Here is a 16,035-nt window from a genome sequence, read left to right as displayed (position 1 = left end):
TAGGATTATCTCTTAGGATTTGCAAGTTCAAACGGAATAGAATGAAACCCCTAACCGAATTAAAAATCCTTTTATGGACTTCTTGGCGTCTACGCTATTCCTGGAATCGTTTGAAATTGAGAAGTAAGTATTACCTATCTGTGTAATACCTATAGATATCGTCCACGATTGATTAGCGCTGTAAAAAACCAAGATCTAAATGAATGTTGACGATGTTGTAGGGGATGAGAAAAGGCGTGTCTCCTCGCAGGGTAAAGACTTTACCTAGCGGCTGCTGATAGTTTAGTCGGGCAGTTAACAGTATGAACACGGTCGATTAAATTCTTCATACAAATTAGCCGATCAAGCTACCGGCTAACAAAGTCTTTAGTCTGCAGGGAATCTCAAGGGTATGGATGGATGGAACCCTTGTGTGATTCATACCTACTCAACTTTCTTGCATAGTACGTGACCCCAAATAGAGTAAAGATGTTTGCTTGTCAGAGCCCTTCTGTGTAGGGCTGGTGTCGGTGCTTGTCGCGAGCATGATTGATTGTGGCGGGGACGGCCCGGCCCGCAGCCAGTGCTCTTCACTGCCCGCTACTCTATTATATCCATCCAATTATCCCTAATGGACGAACTCCCAGCGCTCCTGTGGGCGTAACATAAGCGAATTCGGAAAATTGTTCTACACTTGGTTGTACGTCTATATTGTAAAGTAACATAATGTTAGGTAATAAAATTAATCAATGACTTTAACGCATTTTGATAATTGATAATATTAAATACAAATTCACTAAATACTTAATTAAGTTGTCACAGTTGTGGCACTTTGTGGCGAGAGTTGTCTCTAAGTTGAATCTTAAACAAAGCAAAAAACATCACCTGCCTATACATAACTTTTGGTTTGTAGAACTCAGGTCTATAAGTAAGGTACTTGATACAAATAAGGCCTACGTTCTAATAAGGCCTATACATCAGAAAACACAGATAAATAAATCCAACCGGGATAATACTTCAAGGACACGTACTCATATGCCCTACAACCCGGTAGAGTGCAAGAGTGTCCCGATCCACGATCCCAGCACCAATTGGCACGCGTTCTTCTAAGGTGGTGGGTGATTTCGTGCTCTCTTATAAAAATCTGGCGATTTCATCTTAAATTTTCGGTAAAATAACGCTGTTTTAGATTAATCTTTCCTTAGTAATCGTTTCTAAATATTTCTTACTGGCTAATAATTACCTTAATTTGTACTACTGGCTATAGATGCATTATTTGTAAATTTTTAAAGACAACAAGAGCGAGATATCTAATAAGGCCTAGGCCTTATTTCAGCATGGTAGGCCATATTGGATACTTATGTCAACACCTGATTACGGACAAATTCATTAAACTAAATGAGTCAAAGAGTAACTAAATATTTATTTAATAAGAATGTTACTAACAGCACAGAAAATAAAAAAAACTAGCTGACCCGGCGAACTTCGTACCGCCTTAGCGTAGAGATTTTCTTAATATTTTTTTCCGTAAGAACCATCCTTGGACTTCCACAAACATTAAAAAAAAAGAATTATCGAAATCGGTTCAGCCGTTCACACGTGATGCCGTGACAACGCGAAACGGGTTTCATTTTTATATATATAGATAAGCATTTAAAGTTAGGTAGGCCTTATTTGTATCAAGTACCTTACATAGTCAACCTAATTCGAAAAACATAATGTTAAGTATTAGCCTCTATCTCATTACTTAGTTGTCCCACAGGATTTTTCCACTTGCCGTAAATGCCCTTGATACCAATTCTATCATTTTATTGCAATACTATTACCATAATTAAAATGTAAGTAGATTAGTTTTATATGTCTATATCTTCGTCACATTATTTTACATAATATCTTAGAGATTAAGCTTTCCTTATGGCTTAATGGTGTCGGCCTCGGACAGGCCGGTTTGAAGGTTGGTAGTTCATTCCCTGCTGTTGTCCTATTCACCACAACTCCTCAAAGTTCCTAAAATATCGTAACAAGTAACTTAGAAATACTAAACTCTCTAGTATTGTTTAAATAAAAAATATGCATTACAAATTAAATAATACGGAACGCAGTGTGTTCTATTTGAAGCATGACATGAAGGATTTAATAAATTGTTCCAAACCTATCACATCCTGGCTCAAACTGGAATAATAATAGTTAGGTACCTACTTAAACTAAACATAAATGTTTAATGTCCATGTGCCCTAAAGAGATTCAAACCCGAAACCACATCTTGCGCGTTGTAGTAGGCAACGAAATATATACGTAGCTTTGTTACTTAACTACAGTTTCTTTCATATTATTATAGGTACCAACATCTAGTTCTGATAGAAAGTTTTATTTAGTTACGCAAATTTTATGCTGTTTGAAATACAAATAAATAAACCATGAAAAGATAATTTTACTGGCTCGCTCGTTAACAGGTTTATTTTTGTCCATCCGTCATGTAACTAAATTTTCATACATCTCTGTAGTACCAGGGAGAATCTTCGGTAGGGCATAAAATTGAACATTCGTAAATCCGTGACGTGTGGTAGTTGATCGGCTTAGTGCGGAGCAGTGCGCGCGGTGGACGCGACCGCGGCCGCCCGCACTCGCCGCCCGCCTCATACGCGAATACCACTCACCGCTCACAAATAAACAAAGTTTGTTTTACTTTTTCAAGTGATTTAGTATATTTGGAAAAATAATGTAGGTGAGCCAGAATCCAGACCTAGCACGATGTCGGTGTGCGCTCAGACAGAGGAGGACAGCGCGACGGAGGAGATGGGCGCGCCGATCCGCGATATTTACGAGCAGAAGTCCGTGAGCAAGGTGGTGCGGGTGCTGACGGTGCTGGCGTACCTGCTGTCGGTGTCGCTGGCGGCCATCCTGCTGTCCGTGTACTACGTGTGCGTGTGGAAGTCGCCGGAGCTGCCGCCGCTCGACGACACGGCGGAGCTGGCCGCGCGCCGCGCCGACCCGCACCTCTTCGGCTCCGGCTCCGGCTCACCCAGCTTTAACTTCACTGCTGCAGCTGGTACGTAACATTGGTTAAAGTGCGTATGTAAAAAATCTTGTGGCTTGTGCCTCTAGTTTCCAACTCCCAAACTTGAAAACGATCAGGTAAGTAAAGACTTAATTTTCCTAAATCTCGAATTAAGATTATACAATACATGTAAGTCATGAAAATGATAAGTGACACTCGCACAAGGGAATGTAATGGATCAACCAACAGACAGAGCAATGAATTAATTAACATAATATGCTTTACCTTTTTTTTAATAAGTTTCTGAAAAGTTAAGTTGTTTTCAAGATTTTGCAGGACACTTTCCTGGACAGTGAACTGCTATTAATAGCCGTCATAACATTAAACTTCTATTGTGTCTGGGTTACTGTCCGGGAAAGTGTTAATTTTATAGTGGACCAGACACTAGCATAGGTAGGTACTAATTCCATTCTATATTCTGAGGGTACTAACATCAATATTATTGTCATTCCTTCCTCCTACTCTATGAATAATTCCTTCAATCCAACGACCATACAGTCAGTAATAATAATGGCATTATGTTACATTGAGGATGGCATTACTTAAGTATTTAATAGTTTCAGCTTTTGCATACTTTAATTTACAATACACACCTTTCATTGAATCAACATTCGTTTTCAGAGCAGCTCTACCATTGCGACAATTATTTTTTTTGTCATCTAAACTTCGAGTAGCACTTTTTCGAGGTTTTTAATTACCTGGATTTCTGTAAAATTGTAATCAAAATCTAATTATTTCGAAACGATGTGATAATGATTCTATAATATGCACAGTTAAAACCAATAGATAGGGTAGGTATATTTATTAGGTCCTTACGACTTGGATTAAAAACTTCAAACAATTATTATGTGTACAAAGGAGCAAATTAAACGTGTTGAAGTATTACGATCGGGTCCATAAACTATATAAGATTAAGTTATGTAATATTTAATGTATTAGACGTTATAATCAGGGCAAATTTAATTTGAACGAAACGAAGGCTATATACGCCGACACAAAACATTGTATAAAATCAGTAGGAAAGAAAGTGGCTTATAAAAATCCAATTTATCACTAGGAAACTCTAGTAAGAATGAAGACATACTTGTATATTTACATAAAGACGTTATGTTAAGTGAGCAAACACCTAAGCTTATTTTGAATCAAGCATGTTAAGGTAATAATAACTTCGTTTTTTATTTGATGTTGAATTAATGTCTGTGTCAGTTGCAGAAAAAACTTTCCCGGGCGGGACTGGAACTCCAGTTATGGTGCCATAATTTAGATAATACGAGTATGTAATGTTAACTGGCATATGTAATAGGCATTCGCTACTCTACTAAATCACACTTTTGGTAAAGCAATTAAAGAGGATAGAGGATTAGAGGCAGATTAGAAAGCTGCAATCAGTTTTATTAACGTCTTGGGTCCTTTGTAGTTATTATTATTCTGTTTAATGGATTCAATGGTGCGTATTTGAAGCGGGGTCCTTTGTAGTCTGGTTGTCTTTTAATTGGCACATAGACACGACATAACAAGTGACATGACAAGACAAAGAATACATACGACATAACGAAGCTAGCCGAGCCGAGAGGGCCGCCCGAGGACGTCCCACGAACGTTGTGAATGGCCCTATACGATAACTTGCTTGCACTACTTCACTAAATTATGTCAAATTGTTTGCACAAATTAATTAATTTAGGAAAAACTATCGCGGTTCCGAGTTACACTAGTCTAACCAAAGTTCAACAGCCATAAAATGAAAAGCCCATGTTGGGCTTTGTTGAAACTTACTTTCATGAATGATAAATAAATGATTTTGATTAGGTTACACTCCACGCATCCTTGTCCTATGTTTGATAATATACCTGCGTTATTGTCTGCCTAGACTAGACACAACGTAACTGTTAAGCTTCTCAAACAGGTGTCGGTAAGCCTATTGTCATTAATTAAAATAACAACATAATTAGATACAGATATCCATAATAGATGTCCAAAAAGCGGGTACTTACCTATGTTGTGTACCTACTATACTTATGCAAAAGTAGCATGCTTAGTGGAAACGGTAATATGAACATTAGATTTGACACGAGGGGTTTCCTTCCTGTAATCCAATTAACTGTCTAACCCAATTGTGTCCAGAACTGAACATCAATTACTACCTTGTTCTATTGGTTACGTCATCCTGCCGTGCCTCCTACTTACCAAATTTGATAAGTACATTATAGGTAGGCTTTGAAAAACATATTATGGCTTGTGCATGCATTAATTGTCATAGAAATCGATGCTCTATCCTCTTATTATCAAATTAGTTCTAGGAAACGAATACAACATTATTAACGCTTGTAATCCATCACGTCCAGATCCGAGCCAATGCAAACCAAAAGCTGTGTTTGTGTTTGAATATGATCGAAAATTGAACCCGGGACCCCTTGCGCGCATTACGATTCACCTAACTGCGCCTCTGCGCCCACGTGTGTTTTGTCGATTAGTCAATCTACGTCACTCAGTAGATATAATTTGTTAAGCCGTCGGATAAGTATGTGAGGCATTTCATGCATGTAATGATCTAAGCATATTACTTTGTCCTCTTTCCTGAAAATGTAGAGGGGCTAATTACATTTTTTTACAGCATTAACATCAAGTAAGAGGTAGTACTTATTATTATTCTGTGGTAAGAGGTACAATACAATTACATCAAATCAAAGAATAAGGTTCCAATAAAAAGCGTATCTTCTAAACTTTTTATGGAAGCTGCTCTGCTGGCCACTTTCTAACAAGGATATTTTTTTGTACGAGTATTCGCACATTATTTATTTATTTATTTATTGCAATAAAATACATTGTACACTTGCATTATGTATGTCCTAATTACCTACAAAGAATTTAACAAGGTTAAATTCTTTGGATTTGTCTCATATTTGAGGAATTTTTAATTGAATAGGTATCATGAGTTACCACTTTTGAGGTACCTACTCAAAGTAAGACTCTAGTCTTACACTTTTACATAGTAGGAACCGAACATCATGAAATCAAAACAAAAGTCAATTTTATTTTATCATGGAAAGCGTAAGATAAAATAAATCTATAGGTTAGGTACTTTACACTAATATTATAAAGCTGAAGTTTGTTTGTTATTTTTATCGAGGAAGCATAGGCTATATGCATTCATCACCACGCCGCCACGACCATTAGGAGCAGAGCATTAATGAAAAATGTTGCGAAAACTACGAAAATTATTCAAACTATTTTCACGCGTACGAAGTCGTGGGCACAGTAACCTTACCATGAAATAAAGACGGAAGGCAAAGGAGAATCGGAAATAAGAATAGTTATAAATAAAATAAAAAGCGGGAAATTTGCAAGGAGTGTTGATATCGATTTGCGCTGAGACTGTTGGAGTTGGCAAAAAGCAAGCTGACGAGTGAAGGCTAGAGATGGGTAGTGGGTAAAACCCATTTTACCCGATTGGGTTTAAACTGGGTGATTTGGGTTAAAACTCGGTTTTTACTCATATCACCCATTCTAGTGGGTGAAAACAAAAATAGCATTTTTTTATAGTGAGAAGTTGTATTCGTTGCTAAGGGGGCGTTCTAGTGTTACGTAACGCAATTTGAATAGGGGGTCTTGTATAACGTTACGATGCGTTACAGGGGCGGAAGGGGGTTCGATTTCAAGTGTTTACGCAGAAGTACTTTTAGTCGGTGTTGTTATTTGTAACTTTATACCGTAATGTCCTCAAAGAGGGAGTTTGGCATCACCAGCTGAACTTCTTGGCCTGTAAAAGCTCTTATGCTGACAAACCAGAGCAACTGTGCCAAAGTTATATACTTACTAGCTGTGCCTGGCGTATCTAGGGTTATTTTCCAGGGGACCTAGCCCCTGAAATGCCAAGGCACGGGNCTTACTAGCTGTGCCTGGCGTATCTAGGGTTATTTTCCAGGGGACCTAGCCCCTGAAATGCCAAGGCACGGGGGAGGGGGGGGGGGGGCCGACACGATTACTATCATAGAGCTCTCACGAGTGAGTGCATCAACTACCAGCCGTGCTCGCCCGGTCTATTACAGAAGTCTTTATCGTGTGCGTATCTCCCTTCAAAAACTTCTGGGATAAACTATACTATGTTTTCCCTGGGTCTCAAACCACTATACACTGCATCTAAATATTCATTTTTCATTTTCGCTCTGCACCTATTACTCGTAGCGTGATGGTATATACTAGTATATAGCCTAAAGCCTTCCTCAATAAATGGGCTATTTAACTTTGAAAAAATTTTTTAAATCGGACCTGTAGTTCCTGAGATTAGCGCGTTCAAGTAAACAAACAAACAAACTCTTCAGGATTACTTGATTCTACTATAGGCCTTCGATTCTATCGAGACTTGGGCAGTGCTACAGTCTCTCCACAACGGTGCCGTATTGACTATCGGTATATCGAGGTACTGAAGTGCTTGCACAAAAACGCCACCATGTCGATCCGAGTACAGGACCAGAGCACGAGGGCGATTCTTCTGCAGCTAGGCGTTAGGCAGGGAGATGTTATATCTCCGAAACTGTTCACCGCTGCATTGGAAGATTCGGCATAAACATTAACGGCGAGTACATCACTCATCTTAGGTTTGCTGACGATATTGTGGTCATGGCAATGCTGGAAGACCTTAATAGACTTTCCCAACAGGTAGGCCTGCGGATGAATATGGACAAAACAAAGCTTATGTCCAATGTCCATGTTGCGCCCTACCCAGTTTCGGTTGGGAGCTCAATCCTCGAAATAGTTGACAAGTATGTCTGCCTCGGACAAACGATTCAGCTAGGTAGGTCCAATTTCAAGAAAGAGGTCAATCGTCGAATCCAACTCGGCTGGGTAGCGTTCGGGAAACCACGCAACATCTTTTCGTCCAAAATACCTCATTCAGGTCTACAACTAATATGTGTTACCAGTGATGACTTATGGTTCGGAAACGTGGCCTCTCACTATAGGCCTATACAGAATCTCAAAGTTGCATAGCGTGCTATGGAGAGTGCTGTGCTCGGTGTTTCTTTAAGAGATCGAATCAGAAATGAGGAGATCCGTAAAAGAACTAAAGACGCTGACATAGCCCGACGGATTAGCAAGCTGAAGTGGCAATGGGCAAGGCACAGAAGTGACGGCCGATGGGGCAGCAAGGTTTTGGAGTGGAGGCCGCGTATCGGAAAACGCGGTGGCACCCACAAGGTGGACCGACGACATCATAAAGGTAGATAAATAAACTTAATTCCCCCCCCCCCCCTCGCTAAAACTTTAACAAAGTATTCGATCTCCTACGGATATCAGTCCACCACCCCACCATTGCAGCGCCCACTCTAACCAGCCCAAAATCTCCCAGCACTCCCTATTGAAACTTCTAGTACGAAGTCTCCTGCACCTCCCCAACATGCAAAACCGTCTAGTTTTGCAACCCCACCCTCCAATCGCCTACCCCCTAACCTGGTATCATGTCCTTTGTCCTTGCCATGATCACAAATTATTGTGTTCCTACTACATTTCTTCTAAATCGGTTCAACGATTCTTGAAATAACACTATTTTATGAAATGATCGGTCACATCATCATAAACGTGATCAATTTTACGACTTGGTCACGATATAAATGCATTTAGTGTTAATATTTAACTTAGTACATAATAATTAATAAACTTAAATGAGAAAAAATCAATAAAAAGAAAGAAAAGATACCAATTGATAAAAATATGAAATTATTTGTTTTTACCCGCTATAAACACCCACGGGTGGAATGAAACGGGTTTTTATTGGGTTTTTACCCGGGTGGAAACCCATCTCTAGTGAAGGCGGCGCGCGCCTCCGCGCCGCAGGCGGCCCGCCCGCCCGCCGCCGCCGCGCCGCCCGGCGGCGTCCAGCCCGCCTTGCCTCTCGGCCCGACGCCCGTCCAATAATCGTTGTCACAATAACGCATCACCCTCGTTTGGATTAACTTTGTTTGCGTATTGTTATTCGCGACCTCACTTGACACAAATAACACCCGTCACGCACCGACATCCGAACCGCAGATTGTACCTACTTATACGAAAGTGTTAGTGTTGTGTGCGAACTCGATTGCAGGAAAACACCAACTAGCCCGATCTCTTAACATAATTTACGAATAATAATCTTGTTTTGAATTCGGTGCAATCACGTTACCTACTGAAACCTAAACTGAAACAATGAAAATTGAAGGACGCATTCATGACAGACGAATCGCGATCGTACGGCTACGTCAGAGCAACTGGAATAGATCAACGAACCTCGGGCGTGAAATTAAAGGATAAACAAATGAAAACCGTTTCGGGTGCGATTATAATGTGGCAGCAGTCCGCATCAGGAGGTGTCAAGCAGCAGACACTGGCGGCGGCGTGACCCGGCGTCGCGACTCGGCCGCGGCGCATCGTCCGAACTGGGGCATATCAATAAGCGTGTCCCAGTTACCTGGATTTAGTGCGGAGCGAGTGCCGCGGTGCATTTCGGCGGAGGGCGTCGGGCAGCATGTCGGGCAAGTCGTGCGCGTCGGGCAGCATGCGCTCGTGCGCGGGCTCGGCGCGGCTGGGCACCGGCCATGAGGTGGTGCTGGACGCGCTGTACGAGCGCAAGCGCGACAAGAAGAGCGTGCGGGTGCTCACCGTCATCATTTACGTGTTCTGCGTGTCGTTGGCCGCTATCATGCTCTCGCTGTACTACGTGTTCTTCTGGGAGCCCAAGGACGCGCAATACGCGCAACGCAAGGTGGCACACACTGTAGAGAAGCAAACCAGCACAACACCAATGCCCACATGCTTTATGCCCTACACCGGTAGGTCACACCACCGACACGCTTTCCTTACTCACTTGCATACCTACTTCAATTATTTCCAAACTTATTAGCTACCTAACACAGCTCAATAACAATCGTTACCTTATTTAGTTACAATAAATAATAGTATTTATGTAAGAATATAATAATAATTGTGTTATAAATAATTACTCATATTTACATGGTAACACATTTTGCTGTAAAATAGGGGTAGATTTATGTTACACTTACAAGTAAAAAATACCTTGCGTATTTATCCTCTTAGCGATCCTGCAATCAGCCATGATGATTTTTTTTTCATCATTAATTAATAATGTCTGTCTAATCTTTTACTCGGCCTTATAAATACGATTTGGTAGCTTATAAGCAACCGTAGCCCTGTGCGCAGTGTTACTGTGGTGCACGTCATTACTGTGCTACTTACACGCGCCCGTATTTATTGATAAAATAAAATAAAACAAAATCAAAAATATTTATTCAGTTTAGACCACAAGTGGCACTTATGATATTTGATAGATGTTCAAATACCTACCTACATACCTACTTATTATAGTTATCATGACAAGACTAGAATAGAGGGATGTTTTCTGTCTTTATAAAACCGTCCAATACTTATTCGTTGGTGGTTTCAGGCATTTGGTAGCCAGGTAACAGAAAATTCGTGGAAGAAAACCTTTTAAAATTAAAACTTGGTTGACAACTTTTATCTGGACCTCATGAATCTCTCTAAAAATATAAACCTCAATATTCACTTTGGCATTTACGATCGATAAAATATAAAATTTGAGTGGATTCGTTCCGGTATACAACAACGTAAACGACGATAGACGTAAACTTTACAGCATTTTAATTACTATCATGTCCCAAACAGAGCTTTGTATCTTTCATGTTCCGATAATTAAAACAAAGGTAGTCTTTTGATTTTGGAGTAATAAAGTTATTTGTACAACATGAAAACAAAATGAAAATGTTTTGAAAAGTGGTAGGTATCAAGTAGGTACACAATACATAAATAAAATCCCATCAAAAACAATACTTGTCAAAAAAACCAAGTCTCGCAACTCAGTTGTTCTACGGTAAAAAGTTGTGAGATCCATGTAATACCAAATCCAGGCCAGGAAATCTTTAACGTTTTACATAAATTATTGACTTGGCCATCGCACTAAATAATTTAATTTACACGTGTTTTCATGCGATGGCCAAGTCAATATATTTATGTAAAACGTTAAAGATTTCCTGGCCTGGACTTGGTATTACATGGATCTCACAACTTTTTACCGTAGAACAACTGAGTTGCGAGACTTGGTTTTTTTGACAAGTATTGTTTTTGATGGGATCTCATTTCTTTTTGTATTTTGTAGACAGCAGTTATGTATCTAGAAAACTGGACCGAAATTGAAAAATTTTACTCGACTTGGCGGTTGCACTACCGTGCCCCCAAATATTTTAGTTTTTCCTTGATTCATACACCAAACACTACTTATATTCCAAATTTGAAGCTTCTAGGTCTGCTAGAAGTGCCTTAGAATTTTGATGATCGGTGAGTCAGTCAGTGAGTCAGTGAGTGACAAAATTAAGTAACTTTGACCCGTTATAATTCTTAAAGTACTGGTTCAAATTGAATGAAATTTTAAATATACCGTGTCTTTACAATGCCTGCATAGCTAATGAAAATTCAGCCTTCTAGTTTTATCCACAACATAGTTACAGGCGGTCGAAAATGGCCTGAATTGCTTCGAGAAAAGGATGGTACGGCCGTGCCGCTTTTTTGCTCGACTTGGTGGGGGCACTGCCGTGCCCCCAGATTAGTGTCCGTGCATGTTGTGACCAAACCTTAAGGGCGTACTTAATCTATGAACAATTTTATGGATGAAAATACTTCACAGCGTGGGCACCTTAACACTATGCAAATATTTTATTATCATGGGTTAAGGGATAAGCTACTAAAAATTATCTATTGTTTTAGACAGACACAAGTTTCATACATTTTAAGAAAGGATTTAAGTAGAGAAAACATGACTTTTTTCACTTTTTTTTTCAGTTATTTTACAACACAAGAAAAACCAGGTCGTTTAAGTATGTTTTATTTGCATAGTATTATTGGTATTTGAGCTATTCTACAAAACCAGTGCCGGATTAGCCACGTAGCAAGAGTAGCAAATGCTACGGGCCCCGCGAATTTGGGGGCCCCGCGCTCCAACGCCTATCTGACCGAAATAAAAAAAGATTAATTTAGATAGGAGCGTAAAATATCTTGCATGCCTTAAACGCGAAGCGCTTAGGCTATGCTTGAAAATCTAAAACTCGATTTCATCACGTTAAATCATAAAAATAAGTAGGTAGGTATTTTACGAACTTTTTAACGTGAATGTTCTAATGTTTAATTATAATCGATAAAACTCATTTATTTCTGTGAATAGGCTTAAAAAAAGCACTTTTACACGTCCCAGTATTAACCCTACCACTGCTTCAGGACAATAAATGGGCCAGTGCTGAGAAGAAGCAGCGCAAGAAACTCAGTCACTATTGTCAGCCTCTTTTTCAAAGGTTTACAGGCTTTAAAATGTACAAAGTTAACTATAAATATTTATGCGAGCTAGGCAGTAACGCATCCCAAACATTTTTATCTTTTAAATAATCATTGACTTTATAGTAGCCCTTTTTCATTAAGGTACTTTTAATATGTGCTTTGAATTTATGAATGGTCAATGGGTAGTTCTACAACAGTTTGTGGTAATTTATTAAAGAATTTAATACATTTTCCCATAAATGAATTACCAATCTTATGCAGTCTGAATAAGCCAGTAGAATTAAACACAAAAATGAATTAAATCGGAAATAATTCCTACAAAAGATTTTATTGCTTTAATGGCTTCATTGGTTGCCCATAAAGACTCTCCTAGGTTTTCGACTTCGACGGAGTTGTGCTTAAGTGGTGGGGGCCCCAGAAAGGGGCGTTTTTTCGGTTTTCCGGTTATACTGCGTAAAGGACTTACCCCATCGAAAAGTGGTCTTGATGACGGTTGAAGGGTACTTAATCCTGCATTGAATAAGACCAAATTCATTATGTTTTGGACAAACCGTTCACGTGCTTATCTTCGACAAAGTAGAAAATTTACGTTTAGTTAATAACCCTCTCTACGTCCAATAGCTCGTCACCCGCAGGCTCCCAAGCAAGCCTTATAAAGAAAGGGCCACCTTAACCAGCGTATCCCTGTCAGGGCTCGCGAGTTGGATTCGCCTATCCTTGTTCGTCCCAGCCGATCCTTAACTGCGGTTGCTGCACCTCTTCCTTGCACTCTCCTGAACGACACTGTGTTATCTACTATGGTTCCCCCTCTTCCTTGTACCCTCCTGTACGACTGTAATGCTTAGCCGTATGCCTGGTCCAAGGTTCGATGCCCCAAAATCCTGTACGATTGCATTGCTGAGCCGTAAGCCTTGATAGGGTTACACTGGTTTATACACATATTTTCTACTTTGCCGAACATTTGCACGAGAACGGTTTGTCCAAAACATATGAATTTGGTCTTACTTAATGAAGGATTAAATGCCCTTCAACCGTCAGCAAGACCACTTTTCGATAGGATAAGTCCTTTACGCGGTATAACCGGAAAACCTAAAAAGCGCCCCTTTCGGGGGCCCCCACCACTTAAGCACAACTCCGTCGAAGTCGAAAACCTAGGAGAGTCTTAATGGGCAACCAATTAAGCCATTAAAGCAATAAAATCTTTTGTAGGAATTATTTCCGATTTAAAATCTAATTCTACTGGCCTATGAGTCTACGGCTCAAATTAATGCAACAACTGTACAACACTGTTAAATTAGTGTTTGGGTATCCTTCCGTTTGGCCAAATTACTTTTCGCCAAATTTCACTTCGCAAACAACTTATCGCCAAAGTTTCATTTCCCAAATGAACTTTTAGCAACTGTACCTACTTTTCGCAACTAATTCATTTGGTCAAATTATCATTTGGCCAAATTTTACTTGGCAAATGTTTATATAGCAAATGTTTTATGTTGCCAAATATTATATCCCAAATAATTTGTTTGGTCAAATTGACACTTCACATACTTACCCACCGTTACCCACAAAATAAAATTATAAGGCACATGATCATGGTTTTCACAAGAATTTTATGTAAAACATTGCAGGAAATAGTATGGTTGCAAAAAGTAGGTTTTACAGAAAAAAGTAGGTATTACAGAAAAAAGTAGGTTAGGTTAGGTTAGAAATAGTGACCCTTAATGCCAAATGAAAATTTGCGAAACGTTGTTTGCGATGTGATAATTTGGGAAACGTTTTTTGGCCAAACATTAGTAATCCTAGTGTTTGATATAATAATACACAATCAAAAAGTAAGCTAGTTCCAGACAAGTACCTATGCAAAGAACTATTTTTAAACAATTAAGAACAGGATAATACGTTTTAAAGCTTGAATGATAATTTAATTCCAATAATATATCCGCTCGGCCACGTAGTTTCAAAGAATTCAAACAATGTTTTGGAACACTTGAATGAATTGGATCGAGCTCTCTCATGTAGACTGAATTTTAAGTGCTTGCGCGCTGCGCTTGCTGAGTGCTGCGGCTGTTCTAAATTTAACTGCAGTAGCTTACACCATCGCTACAATACCCAGAGCCCGTTCACTGATCATGTTTATAAGTTATAAATCACCAAACGATTTCGAGCGAATTGCCCGGAATAGCGCAGGCGGAATGAGCAAACGTATTCGTAATCAAGCAGGTTCAAAGTAGTAATAGGTACGGAGGTACCTATTGTTTGCTCACATAGTCATTAGTCACATACCCACTTATGATTTATTTATACCCAGAAGACAAGTAGGTACAAACGTTACGTTTTTTTTAAATTGAAGGGCTCTACTTCATTTTAGCCGAGCACCCCCATGTTGGTTAACGCCTTCAGCCAGGATGAGGCAAGGTTAGGAAGCTTAATAAAGTGATAATTATGATAGATATTGGTTACTGACTTACACCTACCTATGTTATTCAACGAAGGATTATGATGCGATGGTCCTTCCTCATTTATTTTACAAAAGTACCCGTAGGTAATCCCGCCGTTGCACACCTACACTTGTAAGATATTTTTGCACAGCTTTTGCTAAGTGTTTGTAAATATTCTTGTCTAAACTGTTTTTAATCACAAATGAATGAATATTAGAGAGAGCAATGGCGCCCAACCGCAGCTAATTAGACAAAATGTACATACAACTAAGTAGTAGAGCTCCGTCTTGGTAGATAGCTTGGTAGATCAACATTCAACCATCAAAACTTTAAAGCTCTACTATAACAAATAATTATATTCACTCTGTTATTTTCTTAAACCTCTATTATACTTAAGTATTTCATTCTGACAAAGAACGGTTTTTAGAATATGGTTTGTCGCTGCTATGGATGCTGTTCCAGAACCTAGGAAGTTTGAAACTTGAGTTTTAACGTCTGAAGTTCGATTCTAAATGCAAATGTTTTTTTTTTCAGGAGGAGGCAATACCACAGTGAGTGAAAATGCTACAGAACAAACAATAGTCAACATCACCGAGGGTTACTCAAACGGGTCCGAATTCAGCGAGTCCCCATCGTCAGGAAGCGACATCTTAGAGGCCGGTAACGCTTCAACGCCCAATTACTTCGACTCGACTGAGGGTGACGTAGGCGGCGACAGCGGCGACATTACATGACCCTCGAACAAAACGCTAAAAGTAATTATATGCAATTCCAAAAAAACGTAGCAAATATCGTGATGCGTACGGTCAAAAACTTAAGACTTAATACCCTAAAAACTTATTGATAAACTGAAACAGAAACACCAATCAAGTTACAATCGTATCTTGTTAGATTAAAAAGTATATAAAGTTTTATATCTAATTACATAATTGCGCTAAATTAATAACATAGGCTTAAATCCATCGCGTGTAGTGAATTAGGTAGGTAATCTACTTATTCTTGGTCTAAACATATCTTTGTGACTAGAGTAAGCAGTTCCTACCATGAAGTAGGTACGTAGGCCTTTCCTTGGCGTTAAATAAAGCTTAGATCACTATTTTATTAATAAGGGGGTTTATGTTAATACGGGAACTATCAAAGTCTAAGAAACTCATCTGTAGGTATCCATCCTGAGCACACTAACTAATGCAGGTATTTTTTTCCTGAACAGCTGAACAGCGGTAGTGAATGGTA

The 16,035-nt window shown here is 39.3% G+C and overlaps 1 protein-coding gene across 2 annotated transcripts; it reads left to right on the top strand.

Moving 5' to 3' along the window:
* Nucleotides 1-2,413: 2,413 nt before the first annotated feature.
* Nucleotides 2,414-15,607, top strand: inaF-D (trp-interacting inaF-D). Of its 2 annotated transcripts, none has more exons than XM_028304470.1 (2): nucleotides 2,414-3,028; nucleotides 15,337-15,607. In XM_028304470.1, the coding sequence occupies exons 1-2, from the start codon at nucleotides 2,731-2,733 to the stop codon at nucleotides 15,534-15,536; spliced, it is 498 nt and encodes a 165-aa protein (XP_028160271.1). In that variant the 5' UTR covers nucleotides 2,414-2,730; the 3' UTR covers nucleotides 15,537-15,607. The 2 variants fall into 2 exon arrangements, with proteins under 2 accessions (XP_028160271.1, XP_028160270.1); XM_028304469.1 differs by lacking the exon at nucleotides 2,414-3,028 and adding an exon at nucleotides 8,892-9,837.
* The last annotated feature ends 428 nt before the right edge of the window (nucleotides 15,608-16,035 follow it).

The sequence above is a fragment of the Ostrinia furnacalis genome, unplaced genomic scaffold (genome assembly GCF_004193835.3).
Source record: "Ostrinia furnacalis isolate ACB-3 unplaced genomic scaffold, ASM419383v2 OfSCF1435, whole genome shotgun sequence".
In the NCBI taxonomy this organism is placed as follows: domain Eukaryota; kingdom Metazoa; phylum Arthropoda; class Insecta; order Lepidoptera; family Crambidae; genus Ostrinia; species Ostrinia furnacalis.
This window is presented reverse-complemented; position numbering and strand designations above follow the sequence as displayed.

What these genes read in the sequence shown, in the direction of transcription:
- inaF-D (XM_028304469.1), top strand. Translation starts at nt 9,534, where the DNA reads ATGTCGGGCAAGTCGTGCGCGTCGGGCAGCATGCGCTCGTGCGCGGGC. An exon ending in ATGCTTTATGCCCTACACCG is followed by an intron (nt 9,838 to 15,336) that starts GTAGGTCACACC and finishes TTTTTTTTTCAG; the next exon opens with GAGGAGGCAATACCACAGTG.